General features: G+C 38.4%; 1 protein-coding gene and 1 long non-coding RNA gene across 2 annotated transcripts in view; one reads left to right on the plus strand and one right to left on the minus strand.

The window, feature by feature from the left end:
• Window positions 1–228: 228 nt before the first annotated feature.
• Window positions 229–11,883, minus strand: LOC125486180. Its single transcript, XR_007264865.1, has 3 exons — window positions 11,778–11,883; window positions 8,027–8,113; window positions 229–1,824 (listed from the first exon to the last, which is right to left on the minus strand). It is a non-coding gene; the product is annotated as an uncharacterized LOC125486180 (long non-coding RNA).
• Window positions 11,884–13,615: 1,732 nt separating this feature from the next.
• Window positions 13,616–18,275, plus strand: part of LOC109914017 (spermatogenesis-associated protein 22) — a 50,576-nt gene continuing 45,916 nt past the window's right edge. The window contains exons 1-2 of the mRNA XM_048612347.1: window positions 13,616–13,696; window positions 17,278–17,409. Coding sequence (XP_048468304.1) covers window positions 13,654–13,696; window positions 17,278–17,409 — 175 coding nt within the window. The 5' untranslated portion in view covers window positions 13,616–13,653. The remainder of the gene's footprint in view (window positions 13,697–17,277; window positions 17,410–18,275) is intronic.

The raw sequence follows: 18,275 nt of genomic DNA on the forward strand, positions 1-18,275 counted from the left end.
GTATAAATGGTGCAAAGCTTGGTCAAAAAGGAATACCATAGCATTTGACCTGAGAATATCAAGATCTCCATCTTACCTCGGATCACTTGAAGCATGACACTCAACTGGAAAAAAAAATTCCTCTATATTAAACTAATATCTTAATATTAACCCAGAAACATACGTGCTTGAGGAATTTAATGTATGTATATACCAGTTTATTGTAATAAATATGTTAGATTCGTCCATATCACAACAACCACATAAAGTTTCTTGTGTTATTGGGGATAATATAAGCATTGCTATGTCAGGTAGAACTGCATTAACTGAGGCACACACATAAATCTACTACTGGATATTGGACAGACATAACAAATAAGAAATGGTGGAAGGATCAAAAAAGGTGGTGAGGTGGAGTTGAGTGCCATTAGTGTACTTGGGAAACCGAGGAATGCAAGTGGTACATTTAATGAAATCTATAAGTCTGATGCCTGTCTTTGAAACCCAGAGACACAAAATTGGGATGGTTGGTGTGATCAGATCTGTTGAAGAGAAAAAAAAGTATAAATGTTGGTATTGTAGCAATGTGACAATCAGGCACCATATTAAGCAAAAATAGCTTTCAGACTGTGTTTAGTCTGACTAAATACACCAACATTGCAAAAACATCAAAGGAACCTCCATTGTTTGATAGTGAGTAAATGATGCACAATAAGTGACAAGGCTAGATAACTCAATGGTATCTGATATGTAAGCCGTAAGTACAAAGTACATATTTGCTGAGTAGAGTGGTTAACTTCAAGTAAACAAATACAGCATTCTTTGTGATTACAAAAAATAAGCATCTGAATGCACTAGTGGTATAGTCGTAGTATAACAGATCAGTAGTAGATGCACAAAAAGATGTTGAGAATTTGGCCGATTCTGGTTTAGCCACCTTTTTGCTACAGCAATCCAAAATGAATATTATTGCCGTGCTCCTGTCCCATAGGTTAGCAACTTCATCTGTTTATTTGCTTATCAAATTTTTATATCAGAACACACAATGTGACCTGTCACAATCACTTACTGTGACAAAGGATGTGCCAATCAATACAGATTATTATTGGGTTATATAATCCATACAGTGTAGGAGCAGGCCATTTGGCCCATCGAGTCCACAGTGACCCTCCGAAGAGCATCCTGCACAGACCCAATCTTTAAGTGAAGAACTTTTTCCCCATTGTTATGTCTTCAGTGAAAATTTAAAATTGGTAGTTCCTTCTTATTGACAGCCCTCATTGCCAGATTATATTTCTGATGTGTGTTACTGGTGAGCAAGGTTCTTCACAGGAAGTCAACATATCAACTCTTCGATGTAGCTCAAATTGCCTTTATTCTCTTTGTCTAAAATTACCTGATCCCAATCTGAAAAGAATCCCACACTAGCTTGATGTTTCATTTTCCTGCTTATCTTTTTAATAATAAATTTATCTATTTTTATGTGAATTTTGAATTCGAATTTGATTCATTTATCATCACGTCTTCAGAATAAAATGCAGTGAAAAGTGTATACCGTTGACATACATAGGCGCCATTCTCATGAACTTAAAATTAGAAAACGAAAGATAACTTAAAGAGAGTCCAACTTTTCCTTCTCTGCTGCTTCCAGTCCCGCTTCAGGCTTCACCAGCCCATGCCATTCTGCTGCCAGAGGCCCACTCCATGCAGGAGCGAGAGTCCCATTCCAGGCTTCACAGGCCGACCGACTCGAATAGTCGTACTGTCACTCTGGAACCCATCGAAGCTGCTTTCCTACCAAAGAGCTCTCTTTATCTGGTAAGTTTGAGCGAGAACTAAATAAAACTGAGAAACGAAGAAAGGGAAAACAGGTAAAAGAAACAGGGAAAAGTGGATGAAGAGGACAAGCCCAGGCACAGGAGCCACCGCCATCTTGAATCCAGAACATGTGCTACATTAGTCACTTTTTTAGCCATAGTAGGAATTGAGACTGAATTGAACTTGTACAGAATAATTTTATATAGGACTATTACAGATGACATAGATATACATCCATCCTATCAGTGTCTGGATTGATTCCTGGTCTCTGAGATAGAAAATTAAAGTGCAATTCAGTGCCTTAATTGGTGACTTGTATTGTTATTCTAATCATTACATGTGCTTTCTATCACATTCTCCTTTTCCGTGCACTGCTGTCTTACTGAGATCATAAAACTCTCAATAGAGAAGGAGAATATTCAGCCTACTGTGCCTCTGCCAGTGCTGTGTTCAACATTGAAATGATTTAATTCAGTCTAAGTGGTTTTCCTATACTCTTTTTAAAAGATCTTTTTGGGGTATAAATCTGATGTCATGCTTGAATTCTGAATATTCGTTCCACATTATGTTAATACCTGTGAGAAAAACCTTTTCTTGCTTAGCCTTTTATAATACCAGCACTAAACTGCAGTGTATACTGTCTTCCTATCAATTCAGTAAACAGTGGAAACAATCTTTCATTATTTAACCACCAAACCCAATCAAAATTTGAACACTTTGAGTCTTCCCTACTCCTGTGAATTTATTCCTAGTTTTGAAATGTTCTATTTGTAGCTCTTACGTGTGTTGATAAAAGCAGAAACCCCTTAGTTCCTTCATTGTGCCTGGTTAAATATCCAACAATGGTTGGATTTTGCAGTTGTCCATGTCTGTCATCAGCTGTGAAACTGACAGCAACATCTGGCACCTGCTTCTGTTTAAATACAGAAATCCAAAAGTTACTGTCTGTGATTCCCTCCTCCTCCACAGTATGCGCTCCTGAAGATCCCACAGCTCATCTTTAAAGATCATTTGAATGGGTGTGAACTTCCTCTTTTATAGTTTATAACAGTATTGCAGTGAAAAAACAATCTCTGAAAAGTTTATGTCTTGTGACTGAAGGATAGCTCAGTTTTTAACGGGCACGCTTTGTTTGGAACAAATTCTCTGCTCCTGAATTACATTTTCAAATTTGTGGAATGTCAAATTACTCATTTTGATAATGTGTCCAAAGATTTTAATTATAAGGTAGTTTTTAAAGAAGTTTGTTTGTGCCATTTCAGCATATGCCTTATTCCCAGGTGTATGTCACAGATTTTATTTTTCCTTGGAAAATTTCTGTAATCAGTGCATTTTACTGCCTTGTTTGCTGTCTGTGAGAATTCTTCATTGTGATTAGCTGTTGAGCCTGCTTTGTGATGTCATTGTTGTTGGATGCTTGGAGAACCTTTGAACTTGCCGTCAGAATCAAAATAACTATGAGATCATAGAATCCCTACAGTGCAGAAAGAGGCCATTTGGCCCAGTGAGTCTGCACCAACCCCCTGAAGAGCAAGAGATATACATGGATCTTTGTGGACAGCTTTCTTGGTGGTCCATGGCAAATGTCATCAGTTAGCTGCTGACTGCAACATCTGGGGCAAAATGGATATCCTCTGAATCATATTGAATCTATGTAACATAATTTTCATGGTTCTGAAATCCTTCTTGCAACAAGGTGTGAAAAGTTGCACCCCAATTTACGTTGCCTATTCAATGTCTTATTTCAAATTGATTTCTGATTTCATACTTGGCAGCGCTAGTTTAATTCAGAAAACCCTTTGTCTTGCTTTTGTCGGCTTCCAAACTTGGTTTTAAAAATTGACATATTTGTGCTGCTTGGTCCTCCATTTGTATGGTGGGTAGGATCTGTTCCCAAACCTCTGTCAATGCGGATCCTCAACTGGCTTGAAGGAGATGAGTGGGAACCATGTGGTGGCTTTGAGGAGTTTTTATTGTCCTTCCAGTATGACCACCTGACACTATAATGGAAGCAGAAGCTGATCCCAACTGTTCCATGGCACTCTATATGCGATATTAATGCTTATTCCTAATGTAACCAACTGCCTAATTCATGTTTATTGTACTGCAGTCTACGGTTTATTTAATTACTTCTTACAGCTCTAAAGCATACTTCTCCGCTATAAACCACACAGAAAAACACAAACATACCAACCTGAAACAACTCCACATAGGCGGTATTCCATCACAAAGTCACCCTTTATTTCCATACGCATAGTATTTGACACTAGTCCGGCTTCCTCAAAGCCAGCTCTCAGCGTGATCAGAACCTCTGACACCCTTGCTTATATCTGTCTGTCAGGGCTCCCCAATTGGATCAGGTAAACAGCTCCAATCAGGGAACTCATATTCTATGAGGTCCAACTGGTTGACCTTGTTACAATCATGACACAACCCAATCTGTTTTCTTTCATGTTCCGAACTAATATATGCTAGAAACAGCAAATTAATGTTTCATGTTGGATGGTGGTGTCCACTGGAGTGGCCACATATCATGGAATAAAAGAATATAGCAAAGAAGGTAAAGTGAAGATGCAACAGAAGTGTTCAAAATCAGAAGGGGTTTTGATAAAGTAAATATCGTGGCAAGGGGGTCAGTAACCAGAGGACATAGATTTAAGGAAATTTGTAAACAAACTAGAGGTAAAATGAGACCTTTTTTTTACACTGCATGATATTACGATCCAAAATGCACTATCTGAAAGAATTGTGGGAGCAACTCAATAACAACTCCCAGAGATTTGGATGAATACTTGAAGGCTGCTGAGCCTGCTTAGTGATGTTATTGTTGTTGGAAGCCTGGAGAACCTTTTGAACATGGTATCAGTACCACAATAACCATGAAAGATGAAATCCATGATAGAGGGAAAGGTTGATCTTTGTGGACAGCTCCCTTGGAACTTAATGGAAAGTGTCATCAGTTAGATGCTGACTGCAAAATGTGGAACAAAATTTTTATCCTCTTGATTGTATTGAAACCGTTTTGTTGGCTCCAAAATCTTTTTTATAAGGTGCAGGAAATTGCGCATGGTTCATGTCACTTATTCAATCAATGTCTTATTCAAAAGAATCCTTGACTTTGAACTTGGTGCCCCTAGTTTAATTCAGAAACCCCTTCATTATATTTATAGCTTTTGTTGGACTCTACGTTTTTTTGTAGTGCTTTGGCAACAGGAGAGGCAATTACTATTAATTAATTGGATAGCTCCTTCAAAGGGATGGTACTGGCACAATGGGCTTTGGACCGACATCAAGCCATAATTTTTTTTTTACTTATTCTTGGGAGCGTCGCTGTGAAGTTAGAATTTATTGCCCATCCCTAATGGCCTCTGAGAAGGTAATGATGAATCTCTTCCTGAATGCTACAGTCCACAATAGACCGCCAGTACAGTTAGGAAGGGAGTTCCAGAATTTTGTTTCAGTGACAGTGAAGGAATGGCACTGTAGTTCCAATTTAGGATGATGTTTGGCTTTGGTGGTGGTGGTGGGAGTGGTACGCAGTCACTTGTCTTCTCATGCTTGTGCTGCCCTTGTCTTTCTAGGTGGTGGAAGTCATGGGTTTGGAAAGTGTTATGATTCTAGGTTCATGCCAAAGATATGGAAGCATGTATTTGTTTCAGAGCAATTAAGCTGGTATTGTGTGGGCCTAAGTAGAGTTTTGTAGAGTTGGAAAGATAAGCACTGCATTAGAATGGTACAACCCATGAAATTGTCCTGAACCATTTTGAAGCCCCATTGTGTATCTGATACTAGGTAAAGTACCAGATAATTTCTGGCAAAACATAGGATCCTTTGAATGGGTTTCTCACAGGACATGCCAAAAAATCATGTTTGATAAATGCCTGTAAAGAGGCATTGGTTGCAGTCTTTCCACTTGACTGAGGCAAGCATGTAGATTTGTGGAAAGTGTAAAAAATGGAAAATGGAGAAAACAAATAAAAAGTAAAACTAAGTATATGCATTGATTGGTTTGCAGTTATTGATTCTGGAGGCTGACAAGCCAGTTAGTTGAAAGATTGTGTAAGATTTTTTGGTTGAGTCAGTTAAATTAGCAATTTGGCCAAGGATCAACGCAGATATCAATTACATACAAATAACGTCTGGATTACCCCCTTGCTTAACAGACTTATCAATAGGCAATCAATTGTTTGCTGTTTAACTTGAACTATGTATTTGCCTCAAAAGCTTTGCAGTGCTATATCTGTAGCATTTCTATCCAGATTATATTTTTCATTTTTGTAGGATCTTTCGATGCTATTTTCACTTTCAGAAGAGAAAAACAGTATTTTGTTTTAAACCTCCAAATAGCAGCTGTGTTGAAGGAATGATATTCAGTTGAGTGCTCTAGGATTACTTAAGGCTGGCAAGAGGCGCTGAGTAGAGTCAGGTGTTACTTCTAAATGAGAAAATCCCCACCCCTGCCCCCCCATCACCCCCCAGCCTATGGTAGTTAAAATCTCATGGGAGATTCCAGAGTAGTACTAGTACAATGTTGGAGTGCATTGGCTACATGGTCTCCCTAGCCACCACAATATTTAGAAAGACATAAAGGGGTAAGTGTGGAATGTCTTGAACAGGCAATGTGATAATTTCACACCTGCGTTCAGGCTGCAAAAGAATTATTTTTTAAGGAGAGTCCAACAAACTCCATGTATCACTCTGTTGGATATGTTTGACTGGTTCATGTTGTTATAGAGTCATAGTCATACAGCATGGAAACAGACACTTCGGTCCAACTAGTCCATGTTGATCATGTTCCCAAACCAAACTAGTCCCACCTGCCTGCTCCTGGTACACATCCCTCCAAAGCTTTCCTATTCATGTACTTCTCCGAATGTCTTTTAAATTTATAACTGTACCTGCACTCACTACTTTCTCTGGCAGTTCATTCCACATAAGAGCCACTCTCTGTGTAAAAAATTTGTCCCTCGTGTCCTTTTTAAATCTTTTTCCTCTCACCTTAAAAATGTGCCCCCTAGTTAAGAATTCTCCCACTCTAGGGAAAAGATCCTTGCTATTCACCTTATCTATGCCCCTCATTATTTTATAAACCTCCAATAAGGTCAACCCTCAACGTCCCACTCTCTACGTCCCAGCCTATCCAATCTATTTGTATAAGTTAAAACTTCCATTCCCAGCAACATCCTGGTAAATCTTTTCTGAACTCTGTTGTTGAAGCTCTATAAAGCTCTGGTCAGGCCACATTTGGAGTATTGTGCGCAGTTTTGGTCCCATATCTCAGGACAGATGTACTGGCCCTCGAGCAGGTTCACTAGCATGGACCCAGGAATGAAAAGATTAACATATGAGGAATGTTGAGGATGCTGGGTCTATACTCAATGGAGTTTAGAAGGATGAGGGGGCATCTAATTGAAACTTACAAATACTGAATGGCCCAGACAGAGTGGATGTTGGGAAGATGTTTCCATTGGTAGGACAGAATAGGACCTGAGGGCACAGCCTTAGAGTAAAGGGAAGACCTTTTAGAACATAGATAAAGAGGAACTTCTTCAGCCAGAGAGTGGTGAATCTATGGAATTCATTACCATAGAGGGATGTGGAGGCCAGGTCATTGAGTATATTTAAGATGGAGATAGATAGGTTCTTGATTGTCAAGGGGATCAAGGGTTACAGGGAGAAATCGGGGAGAATGGGGTTGAGAAACTTATCAGACATAATTGAATGGCGGAGCAGACTCGATGGACTGAATGGCCTAATTTCTGCTCCTCTGTCTTATGGTCTTATATAAGTTGCTGTTTAATTGTCTTAGATTTCTACACTCATCCACAAAATGTTCAAATTAGCGTGCTATTAGATGTGTAGGCTCACCCCCATTCTACCATAGTTTTGCAGCTGGTAGCAATACAGTGTGTTTCTGATAGCACAGTAACAGTTTGAAACTGTCAACATCTTTGCAAAAAATAGAATACATGCAAAACATAACTTATTCAGTACACGGGGTGATTGTTCACCCTTTCTCATTGCCACTATTTTTGTAGAGGTAGAGGTTTTATCATGTGTGTTGTTTGTATTTGCCCTAATTTCTTTCCTATTTTATTTTTCTGATCACCTTCCTTGGACCAAAGGATAAATGAGGCCCTTTATCAATAATTTTACAATGTTACTTTTAGCTAACTTCCCATAACAACACAACCGCTCTTGTGAAGTGGTTTACAATGCAGTTACAAACCTGCTGTGTGGAACATCACATCGGAATATCCTATAATCCATCATACCTCCATTGTTCTCCTGAAGACTGCTGATTTTGTGGTATCAACTAAAATAAAAATCAGAATATTTTATATTACAGTACTACAATTCAGTACAGAGCAGCTCTGATGAAGAGTCATCTAGATGCGAAATGTTAACTTGCTGTTCTCTATTGAATGCTGTCTGACCTGCTGTGATTTCTAGCAGTTTTTGTTTTCAGTACAGATTCTAGCATCTGCAGTAATTTGCTTCTACATTTGAATACAGGAGTATGGTTGCCAACAGTACAAGGTCTTGGTGAGACCACACCTGGAATATTGTGTATAGTTTTGGTTTCCTTATCTGAGGAAGGATGTTCTTGTTATGGAAGGTGTACAACAAAGGATTACCAGACTGATTCCTGGGATGGCAGGATTGACAATATGAAGACAGACTGGATTGGTTAGGACTATATTCGTTGGGAGTTTAGAAGAATTAGCAGGGATCTCATAAAAAACCTATAAAATTCTAACAAGACTGGACAGGGTAAATGCAGGAAGGATGTTCCCAGTCATTGTGGAGTCCAGAACCAGGGGTCACAGTTTAAGGATATGGGCTGTGCCATTTAGGACTGAAATATGGAGAAATTTCTTCACTCAGAGACAGGTAAGGTTGTGGAATTCACTGCTACAGAAAGCAGTTGAGGCCAAAACATTTAATGTTTTCAAGGAGTTACATATAGGTCTCAGGACTAAAGTATTCAAAGGGTATGGGGAAAAGGCGGGAACAGGCTACTGAGTTGGATGATCAGTCATGATCATATTGAATGGTGAAGGAGGCTTGAGGGCTGAATGGCCCACTCCTGCTCCTACTTTCTATGTTGCTGTATTACTAATATATAATTATAGAACCCAGAGCCTTGCCATTTAACACAATCTAAATTTTGTTAGACTACATTGAGTCCCTTGCTATTACTCACTTGAGGCTGACTTTTTATTAATATTAATCCCTCCTGAGTGCCTTTGGAATCAAAACTGTCAAGTTAATGATAGAGATGCACTTATAATGGGATTCCTTAGTGAGTCATTTTGTACACCTTGGTATTAACGAGAATCATAACATAATTTATTTTAATCCGGCTGCTATTTCACTGAACAGATTGTTTCTGTCTTTTGCGTTGAAGCTAAAAGCATAAGAAGCTAAGCTTTACATTTAGATTTAGACTTTATTGTCATGTGTACTCAAGTGCAAAGGTACAGGAGTACAGTGAAAAGTGTGCAATGTTGCCACACACAGTACAAGTACGTAGGTACAAATTCTTAAGAACAAAGTAGAAAGAAATAAAGAACAAAAGTTAAACATTACAGTCATTCTTAGTATAGTATAAAAAATGAAGAATTAAAGTTAAAAGTTAAACATTACAGACCTTCTCAGTTATAAGTAGAAAAATAAAGAAATAAAGCTAAAAGTTTAAACATTACAGTCTTTCTAAAATGCCTAGCCATGCTGAGATTGCACTTCTAAGGGCTTGATCTCCTTCACTTTGGCACACTTCAAACTGGCCTTGCCATTTTAAGATGATGCCTGACTCAGCAGTGGTATTTATGAGGCTGTTTTATTGAATGGATTCTTACTATAAGATATTCCATCCCCAATATTGGTTATTTCAAACATTAAATTGGATGCTGAGCACAATTCAACTGTTGAGGGTTTTTTTTGCTTCCATCTTGTGGTCATTTTAATAATACCTTTATAGACCTAGTAACTTTTTGCTCCATTTTTGACTGCATTTAGTGAATTCAAATGAATGCCACTAACAAAATTTTGACGTGTATTTCATTGCTGTTTGAATTTTTCTGACTTGTAAATGAGTTAATGGAATGAATATTACTATTTAAAGGGTTAGCAGAATACTCATCTCCAATCCAGCCATCTGGAACCTTGACATTTTTTCTGATTTATATCAAAGCTGACAGGCAATTGAATTGTTCTGTTCTGTTAGCAACTGTTCTGAACTGCTCTGAAGCTGCCTCTTGTTGAATAATTGTGATTTTCTTTTAAATTGGTGAACCTTTGCGCTCATCAAAGTGATGGATGTTAGTGCTGGGGAATATTAGAAATATTAATTTTCAGAAAATCATTATCAGCCTCAAACAGTCACGGATGAACAACAGAATAGGGAACGGTAACATAAAGTTTATTCTAATCAGCTTCATCAATAGTCCTTAGATGAAAAGTTAAAAAAAATCACCTGTCTACCACTTTTATTTCCCGCACCAACTACTGAGTAATATCCACATTTAGTGCTAACTTCTTAGTAGTTTTATGTTGTAGGCAAAAGTTAAAAACTGGCAGTTTTTATGTACATTTTTTCCCAGACTTGCAGACAATTGGGTTTGGTCCAAAGTGTAAGATTTGTGTATTAACTGTCACTCCTTTAAAACCTGTTTTTATCCCCTCACTGAATCAAATTTTACTGCCACCACTAGCTGGTTGTTACAACCTTCAATTTTTCAGGCAATTTTTTTGCTGCAGGGGCTGTTGTGGTGCAGTGATGGTGCAACTACCTCTGGATTAGGAGCCATCTGTTCAAGTCCCACTTGCTCCAGAGGTGTATGACAATGTCTCTGAACAAGTTGATTAAAAAGCATCTACTTTGCTACTTGGCCTCCTCCTCAGTGGTCAGAGCTAGAGATTAGGAACTTACATTGTCAGGAAAATCACAAGTTTGAGCATTTGTTAAACACAGTACATGACAGAAGCCACACCAGAACACCAACTTGTCATACCTCTAGCTTAAAAGTGTATAGCACAGCTGGAAGAATTATATCTGAAACCTCACCTTCTCTCTTTCCTGTTGAGTATTTGTTTTTAGATAGTGGCACTATTAAACCAGCGACTCAGGTAATGTCCGTGGGTCCCAGGTTTTTAATGATCATGAAATTATTACTGATTATCGGAGAAACTCGTCTGGCTCATCAATGTCCTTTAGGAAAGGCAATCTGCCATGCTGACCTGGTCTGGCCTACATGTAGCTCCAGAATCACAGTGATGTGGTTGACCCTCAACTGCCCTCTGGGCAATCAGGGATGGACAATAATATGGCCAGCAATGCCAACATTCTGGTATGAATACATAAAAAATGGCTTTTTTCTTTGTTATTCCATTCAGTGATCGAGTTGATTATCAAGTTTTAAAAACCAATGGTCTCAGAAGAGAGCATTTAGCAGCATCCAGCAAGAACACCCTAATCCCATTAACTTTAATTTTAAATTTCTTTTTATATCTAGAAGTGCTCTTATCCACAGCTGAACATTTTTTTGTACCATCATCAAATCACCCATGGGGTATTGTTTTTCTCTATGAACCACCACCAGTAAATCACCTGTGTTTCCAATTGAATAGTTTGTGCAAAGCCTGTTAAGGGCAACACAAACCAGCAAAGATGAGAGAGATGGTAGGGACCTAAATCAAATTGAGTTGGAAGGAGAGGAAAAGCATTTCACCCCCTGTGATGTCGACCTCTCTCTAAAGGCATCAAGAGTACTGGTGGAGACTATGTGCTCCCTCTGCAAGGACACCCCCACACAAACATAACTGCAGAAAAAGTGAACCCTCTAACAGCACAGGTTTGTTACTACAAGTTGCTGGAGTAGGATTTGAACTGGAAACCTTATGATCCAGAAACAAGTGTTACACCCACTGAGCCACAAATGACCTAATACCTTTGTTAAGCTGTTATTACTACACACCGCTGGAGCTGGTGGGGCTTGAAACCAGACCTCACGATCTAAGAGTAGGGACCACTGTACCAGAAGAGTGTCACCCAGAACCTTTATAGAATCCATCCAAACAGCTGTTAACTAACGTCATACACACTGACGTTCCCACGCACGACGCATTTAACGTCATCACGTTGCCGGCAACGCCTGGTTCCCGCGCTTTAGTCGCGCGGCGCGGCTTTGGGCGCCATGTTTATTTTGTGTGGAACGGCACGAGTCACTTCAGTCCCGATTCATAAAATAATTATATAAATATGTAACTATCATTTCATAATATCCTTACAAGTTTTTAGGTATAAAATAATATGCTTCAGGATTTATAAAGTGTTCCGAGTTGATTTTAAGCTCACTCCCGAGTTCAGGTCGGTCTCCTTGGTGAAATCCAGCTGTCTGCCCATTTGTCAGGGTAAATAAAAATAGTTTGTTTTCAGGCAGAATGGGGCCATGGTTTCAGAAGTAACAGAAATTGACTCGGACGGAGGCAGCCCTCTGGAGATGTTAACTCCCTTTGTACCCCTCTCCACACTGTTTCTCAGCCTTTCCAGCATTTTCTGTGGCCGACTTCATTTCTTCTGTGACTGCTTCCAGGTTTGCAGCAAATCTGGGCACATTTGGTCCCATTCTTCTAGTGTTTATCAACTTTTTAGACTCCATTTCCCCCTCTAAAGTGCATTTCCACCTCTCTCGTGATGTTAAGTTGCAAAGTGTTTAAAAGTATATATTGAATAGAATTAAACAACTACTGATGAAATACACAGAAGATATGCCTATATCTTATTTGTGTTTACCTTATCTGTTGGGTTTTCAATACAATTTGTTACCCCATGCCAGAACAATTGACCATCTAGCTCCAAAGTTTCACTGTGAAGCTGTCTCTTTAGGGTACAGCAAGAGGCAAGAAGTCAGCATGCGCTGCTTCCAGGATCACAATGTCATCTTCCAGAAATTAGTGGTATAGGAGATTACTCCAACTCCACTGTACCTGATAATAGCGAATCACCCTTTAGTTCAAGTTGAGCTACTCAAAATGATGGTGGTTGGGCAGGGAGGTTTCTTCACTTTATGGTGTTACTGAAATATCAGCTATTTCAAAAGTAACTTCATCATTAAGTAGATTTTGTTTCTCTCCATTAATTTCGTATTCATGTCTGGCAGGAATACAGAGTGCAGACTAAAAATAGCCAAAAAATGATGGAGACTTCATTTTGTAACCTCTTAAACTGAAGGGTTATTAACTGTCTTAGCTGATTTCAAAGAGGACTGTGTGATCTGGACTCGGAATTCCACAGCGTACGTTTCAGTGTGACTCATGATCAGTGAACAGTGCTGACACTGTGATTCCCGTGTTATGTCCCTATGGTCCCAGCAGTGACAGACAGAATGGTGTGACTTATAGCCCCGAAACATTAACTGGTTACAAAATGCTTAGGTCGCAGCAGTTACTGTATAACTCTCTGGTGCTATTTTTTATTGGTAGAATTTTCTTATGGGTAATAGTATAGGTTAAAACCATTTGCCATAGGTTAAGAAAATACATAACCATTAATAATTAATATTATTAGAAGGGTAACATATATAAAGAGAACTTTGATATGTTTGAATCTTTGGTTTTTTTTCCAGATACAAACAATTCCTGTCAGATTTTGTTACTCAAACAATATCTGGGTTTCATCAGTGTTGTTAAAGAAATTTGATCTTTGACCGCATTTTTACAATTTAGAGATAATCAGAGGTAACTGTGTGTTAAATTTGATGACATTAACATTTTTATTTATAACTTCTAACAATTCAATTATTTACAACTTGTAGGTTGCTAATATTAGTGAAGTGATACTGGGATCAAACCATGAAGAGGAATATTACAGAAAATTCAACCCGAGCTACAGCAGGTACACTTTGCTCATGGAGAATCATTTTGGACTGTTAATCATGCTTGATGCATTCTATTAATTTGTGTGATTTATTTTACATTTATTTCCTTATTATTATGTTTTCTCCCCCCAAAGTTCTAAAACAATGCAACAAGGAGAACTAGATATTTGGATACAGAACTGGCTCAAAGGGAGAAGACAGAGGGTGTTGGTGGAGGGTTGCTTTTCAGACTGGAGGCCTGTGACCAGTGCTGTGCCACAAGGATCTGTGCTGGGTCACTGCTTTATGTCATTTATATAAATGATTCAGATGTGAACATAAGAGGTATGGTTAGTAAGTTTGCAGAGGACACTAAAATTGGAGGTGTAGTAGACAGCCAGGAAGTTACCTCAGAGTACAACAGGACCTTGATCAGATGGACAGATGGATCAAGGAGTAGCAGATGGAGTTTAGTTTAGATAAGTGTGAGGTGCTGCATTTTGGTAGGGTAAATCAGGGCAGGACTTATACACTGAATGGTAAGGTCCTGTTGCTGAACAAAGAGACCTTGGAGTGCAGGTTCGTAGTTCCTTGAAAGTGGAGTCACAGCAAGACAGGGTAGTGAAGAAGGCATTTGGTATGCTTGTCTGTAGTGGTCAGTGCATTGAGTATAGGATATAGGAGGTCATGTTGCGGCTGTACAGAACATTGGTTCAGCCACTTTGGAGTATTGCATGCAATTCTGGTCTCCCTCCTTTATGAAGGATGTTGTGAACCTAGAAAGGTTCAGAAAAGATTTACGGGGATGTGGCCAGGTTTGGAGGGTTCGAGCTGTAGAGAGAGGCTGAATAGACTGGGACTATTTTCCCTGGAGCATTGGAGGCTGTGGGGTGATCTTATAAAGATTTATAAAATCATTAGAAGCATGGGTCTTTTCCCTGGGGTGGAGGAGTCCAAAACCAGAGGGCATAGGTTTGAGGTGAGAGGGGAAAGATATGAAAGAGACCCAAGGGCCAACTTCTTCAGAGTGAGGTGCCAGAGAAAGTGGTGGAGGCTGGTATGATTACAACATTTAAAAGGCATCTGAATGGCTATATGAATAGGAAGGGTTTAGGGGGATATGGGATAAATGCTGGCAAATAGGATTAGATTTATATAGGATATCTGGTTGGCATGGACAATTTGGACCAAAGGTTCTGTTTCCGTGCTGTATATCTTTATGGCTCTATGCTTCTTTAATTTCCTGCCTCAATTAATGGTCTTCCATACTAAACAATTAATCCAAGTGTAGCCAGGAAAATTATCTACTGTAAGAAATTCACCAATAATTTTGATTTGCTTTGGGACTGTATCTGAGAATATTTTGGTGATGCACTGTTGTTCTTTCCTGCAGCCCTGTAGAGAAGTGCTCACCATTGATTCACTTAAGTTAAAATTGAGAACCAGGCATGTGACAATCACAGTAGGAAAACGACATCCTATCATTCTTTGTTACAGTATATTGGAGAGATCTCAGCTACTATTGAATGTATCTTTCCACCTATAACTAGCCATGATATTTTAATATGCATGTGTTATTCTTCTTGCATGTTTTAAGATCATTCTAATCTCACCTTTAAAGTCAGCTTTACATTTCTTTATTGAGAAAAACAGACAATACAACAATCAACGAATCTGTGTTTTGTCTATACAATTATTTTCAGTTCTGTTGTCGCCTATTATTTGCAAACATTTACATCTAGGACTCCTGCAAATATTAGCACACTCCAGACTCCTCTAAACATGAACAAACTCCCAAGGAGCTTTATCCTAATTTGTAAAAGTTAATATCATGTACTTAAAACAGGGAGTATGTTGATAAATCTGTATGATTCTATGAATATGACATTGTTGGAGTGTGCTTAAGTAGTCTGTGGGACAGCCTTTGAAACAACTCTCAAGATGTTAGTGAGGGGACTTGCAGCATTGACTGAACTGGAATTGTCTTTGCTGTGCACTGATTGGATGCTTGTGTCACCGTTAAGAGTTCTGCCCATGTGAATAGAATATCCAAATACACCGGTCTGTTCCAGAAATGAGGTGCTGTGCACTAAAGGGAAAAACCATTTTGCTGACAATCCATGGCAACCTGTAGAAAATGTTGATGTGAAAAAAAAACAATTGACGAAAATGAACTAAAAACAGACTTTACATAGCTGCTTTCACAACCATAAGTCCCAAAGCACTCTGTAGCCAATTAAGTGGTTTTGTAGTACATTCATTTTAATGTACCAAACATGGCAGCCAACTTTAGTACAGTAATCTCCCAGAGGGCGAAATTACATAAATGACCTGTCTGTTTTGGGTGCTGTTGATTGATTAACAAATGTTGACCAAGACAGTGGAAAACTCATGTGTTATTCATATATTGCTGTGAGATTTTTAATATCCAATGGGAGGACATTTGGGACCCTGCTTTAAATCTCATTTGAAAAAAAATTACATCTGACAGTACAATATCTGAAATCCACATACGCTGGCTGCACTGAAATATCAGTTTCCACTTTATTCTCAAGTCTCTCGATTGGGATTTGAACCCACAACTTCTTGCCAAGAGTCAAGGTTAAATCAGTGCTTGAAAGTGTGTTAATAAGGTCATAGAATAGCAAAATCGTAACAGGGTTAATTTCTTTAAGATTATGAAAGGTTTTTATAGGTTTGATGTAGAGAAGATGTTCCTACTAGTGGGAGAGATCAGAAATTGGGGCCATAAATATAACTAGATCACTGATATGTCCAAAAGGAAATCTGAGAAAATGTCAGATTTTTTCAGAGTGGTTTGAGTGTTGAACAAGTTACCTGAGGATTAACTGAAGTAACTAACATAAGTGCATTTACAGGGAAGATAAGTAAACATATGAGGGAGAAAGGAATCAAAGTATGTGTTGATTAGGTTATTATCAAATGTTAGAGGAGACTAATGTAGAACATTAGCACTGCCATGGATACGTTGGGTTGAATGGCCTATTTCAGTATATAGATTTAATATATATTATATATGTGTGTGACATGTTCCATGTATTAATTTATTTAAGATCTAGAGTTTCCCCTTTAACCATTTTGAGCACTTGGAAATGCTAATGGATACAAATCTTTCATTTTAATATCAGAATTTCAAGCATCTATAAATATAAACTTAATTCTGTTCTGGAGCAAAAAGAGAAACATCCTTAGACGTAGATATTGGATTTTCAATGACTTTTTGCAAATTGTGCCAAAATCAATCGCTAAAGACTTGTCACAAAAAAGTAAAGTAATAGTAAATCTGCTCAAAGTACTTGTGTTAGCTATTAAAACAACTAGCTGTGGGATTGTTCATGCATTTTGTTTGAGTGATACTTGTTTTATTCATTTTGGTTAGTAAGAATTTTCAAAATTTATTTCAGATTGATCAAAGTATTCACTGAATAGTTTCATTTTGACATTAATTGGTGTAAAATTATGTTTGTGGCTATACTGAAAAAGACTTGGTTTTATTTAAAAGGTATGTGCACAATATTTGCCTTTAATTCAGATGGCTTTTCTTTCCTGGTACAAATGATTATGTAGAAACTTATCTGTTTTAAATGATATTTTTCAGGTTGCCTTCCTGTATTACTGTTTAATCAAAAGAAAAGAACCCGACTGCCATTGACTTCAAACCCTATGGAACACGAGCCAGGCTCAAACAACCTATTTCCTACACCAGAAAGTTTTGATTCACCACCAGCAGGTAATCAAGATTATTTCCTGCCACTCTGATCACATGTTACTTTACCTTTTCTCTTTTTATGCTTCATTTTCATCATGTTATTGGCCATTACTAACAAGAATGTGCTGGGGAAGCTGAAAGGTCTGAAGGTGAATAAATTCCCTGGACCAGATGGAATAAATCCAGGTTTCTGAAGGAGATAGGTGAGGAGATTGTGGAGGCAATGGCAGTGATCTTTCAGGAATCACTGGATACAGAAAAAGTCCCAGAGGACTGGAAAACGGCTACTGTAACACTCCTATTTAAGAAGGGAAGGAGGTTGAAGATGGGAAGTTATAGGCTGGTTAGCCTGACCTCGGGTGGGTAAGATTTTAGAATCCATTAACGTTCCTCTTATAGCTAAGAGTGAGAACTCAAATTATTAAAGGAGCAGGAGATGAAGAAGAGTATTACGATGATGATTTCATCAGGTAATGCAAATTTTATCATCCTAACTTAAATGATTATTTTCATATTCTGGCAATAAGGCACACTTTCTGTTACTGTTAATCATTTGGTCTGTAGTCAGAATTTTAACTTTCTCTGAGGATCTGACTGTTGAAATACTTGAGTAGTGAATAGTAGGATGTTCTTGCTCTCGATTGAATGCAGCGAAGGTTTACCAGGCTGATTCCGGGGATGGCGGTTCTGATGTATGAGTAGAGATTGTTGGGATTGTTTTTGCTAGAGTTCAGACAAATGAAAGGGGACTTCGTATAGACTTATAAAATTCCAACAGGCCTGGACAGGTTAGATGTAGGGAGGATGTTCCCGATGGTGGTATGACCAGAACCAGGGCTCACAGTATAAGGATTCGGGGTAGACGATTAAGGATGGAGATGAGGAGA

Source organism: Rhincodon typus, chromosome 26 (genome assembly GCF_021869965.1).
Source record: "Rhincodon typus isolate 14 chromosome 26, sRhiTyp1.1, whole genome shotgun sequence".
NCBI classification, from domain to species: domain Eukaryota; kingdom Metazoa; phylum Chordata; class Chondrichthyes; order Orectolobiformes; family Rhincodontidae; genus Rhincodon; species Rhincodon typus.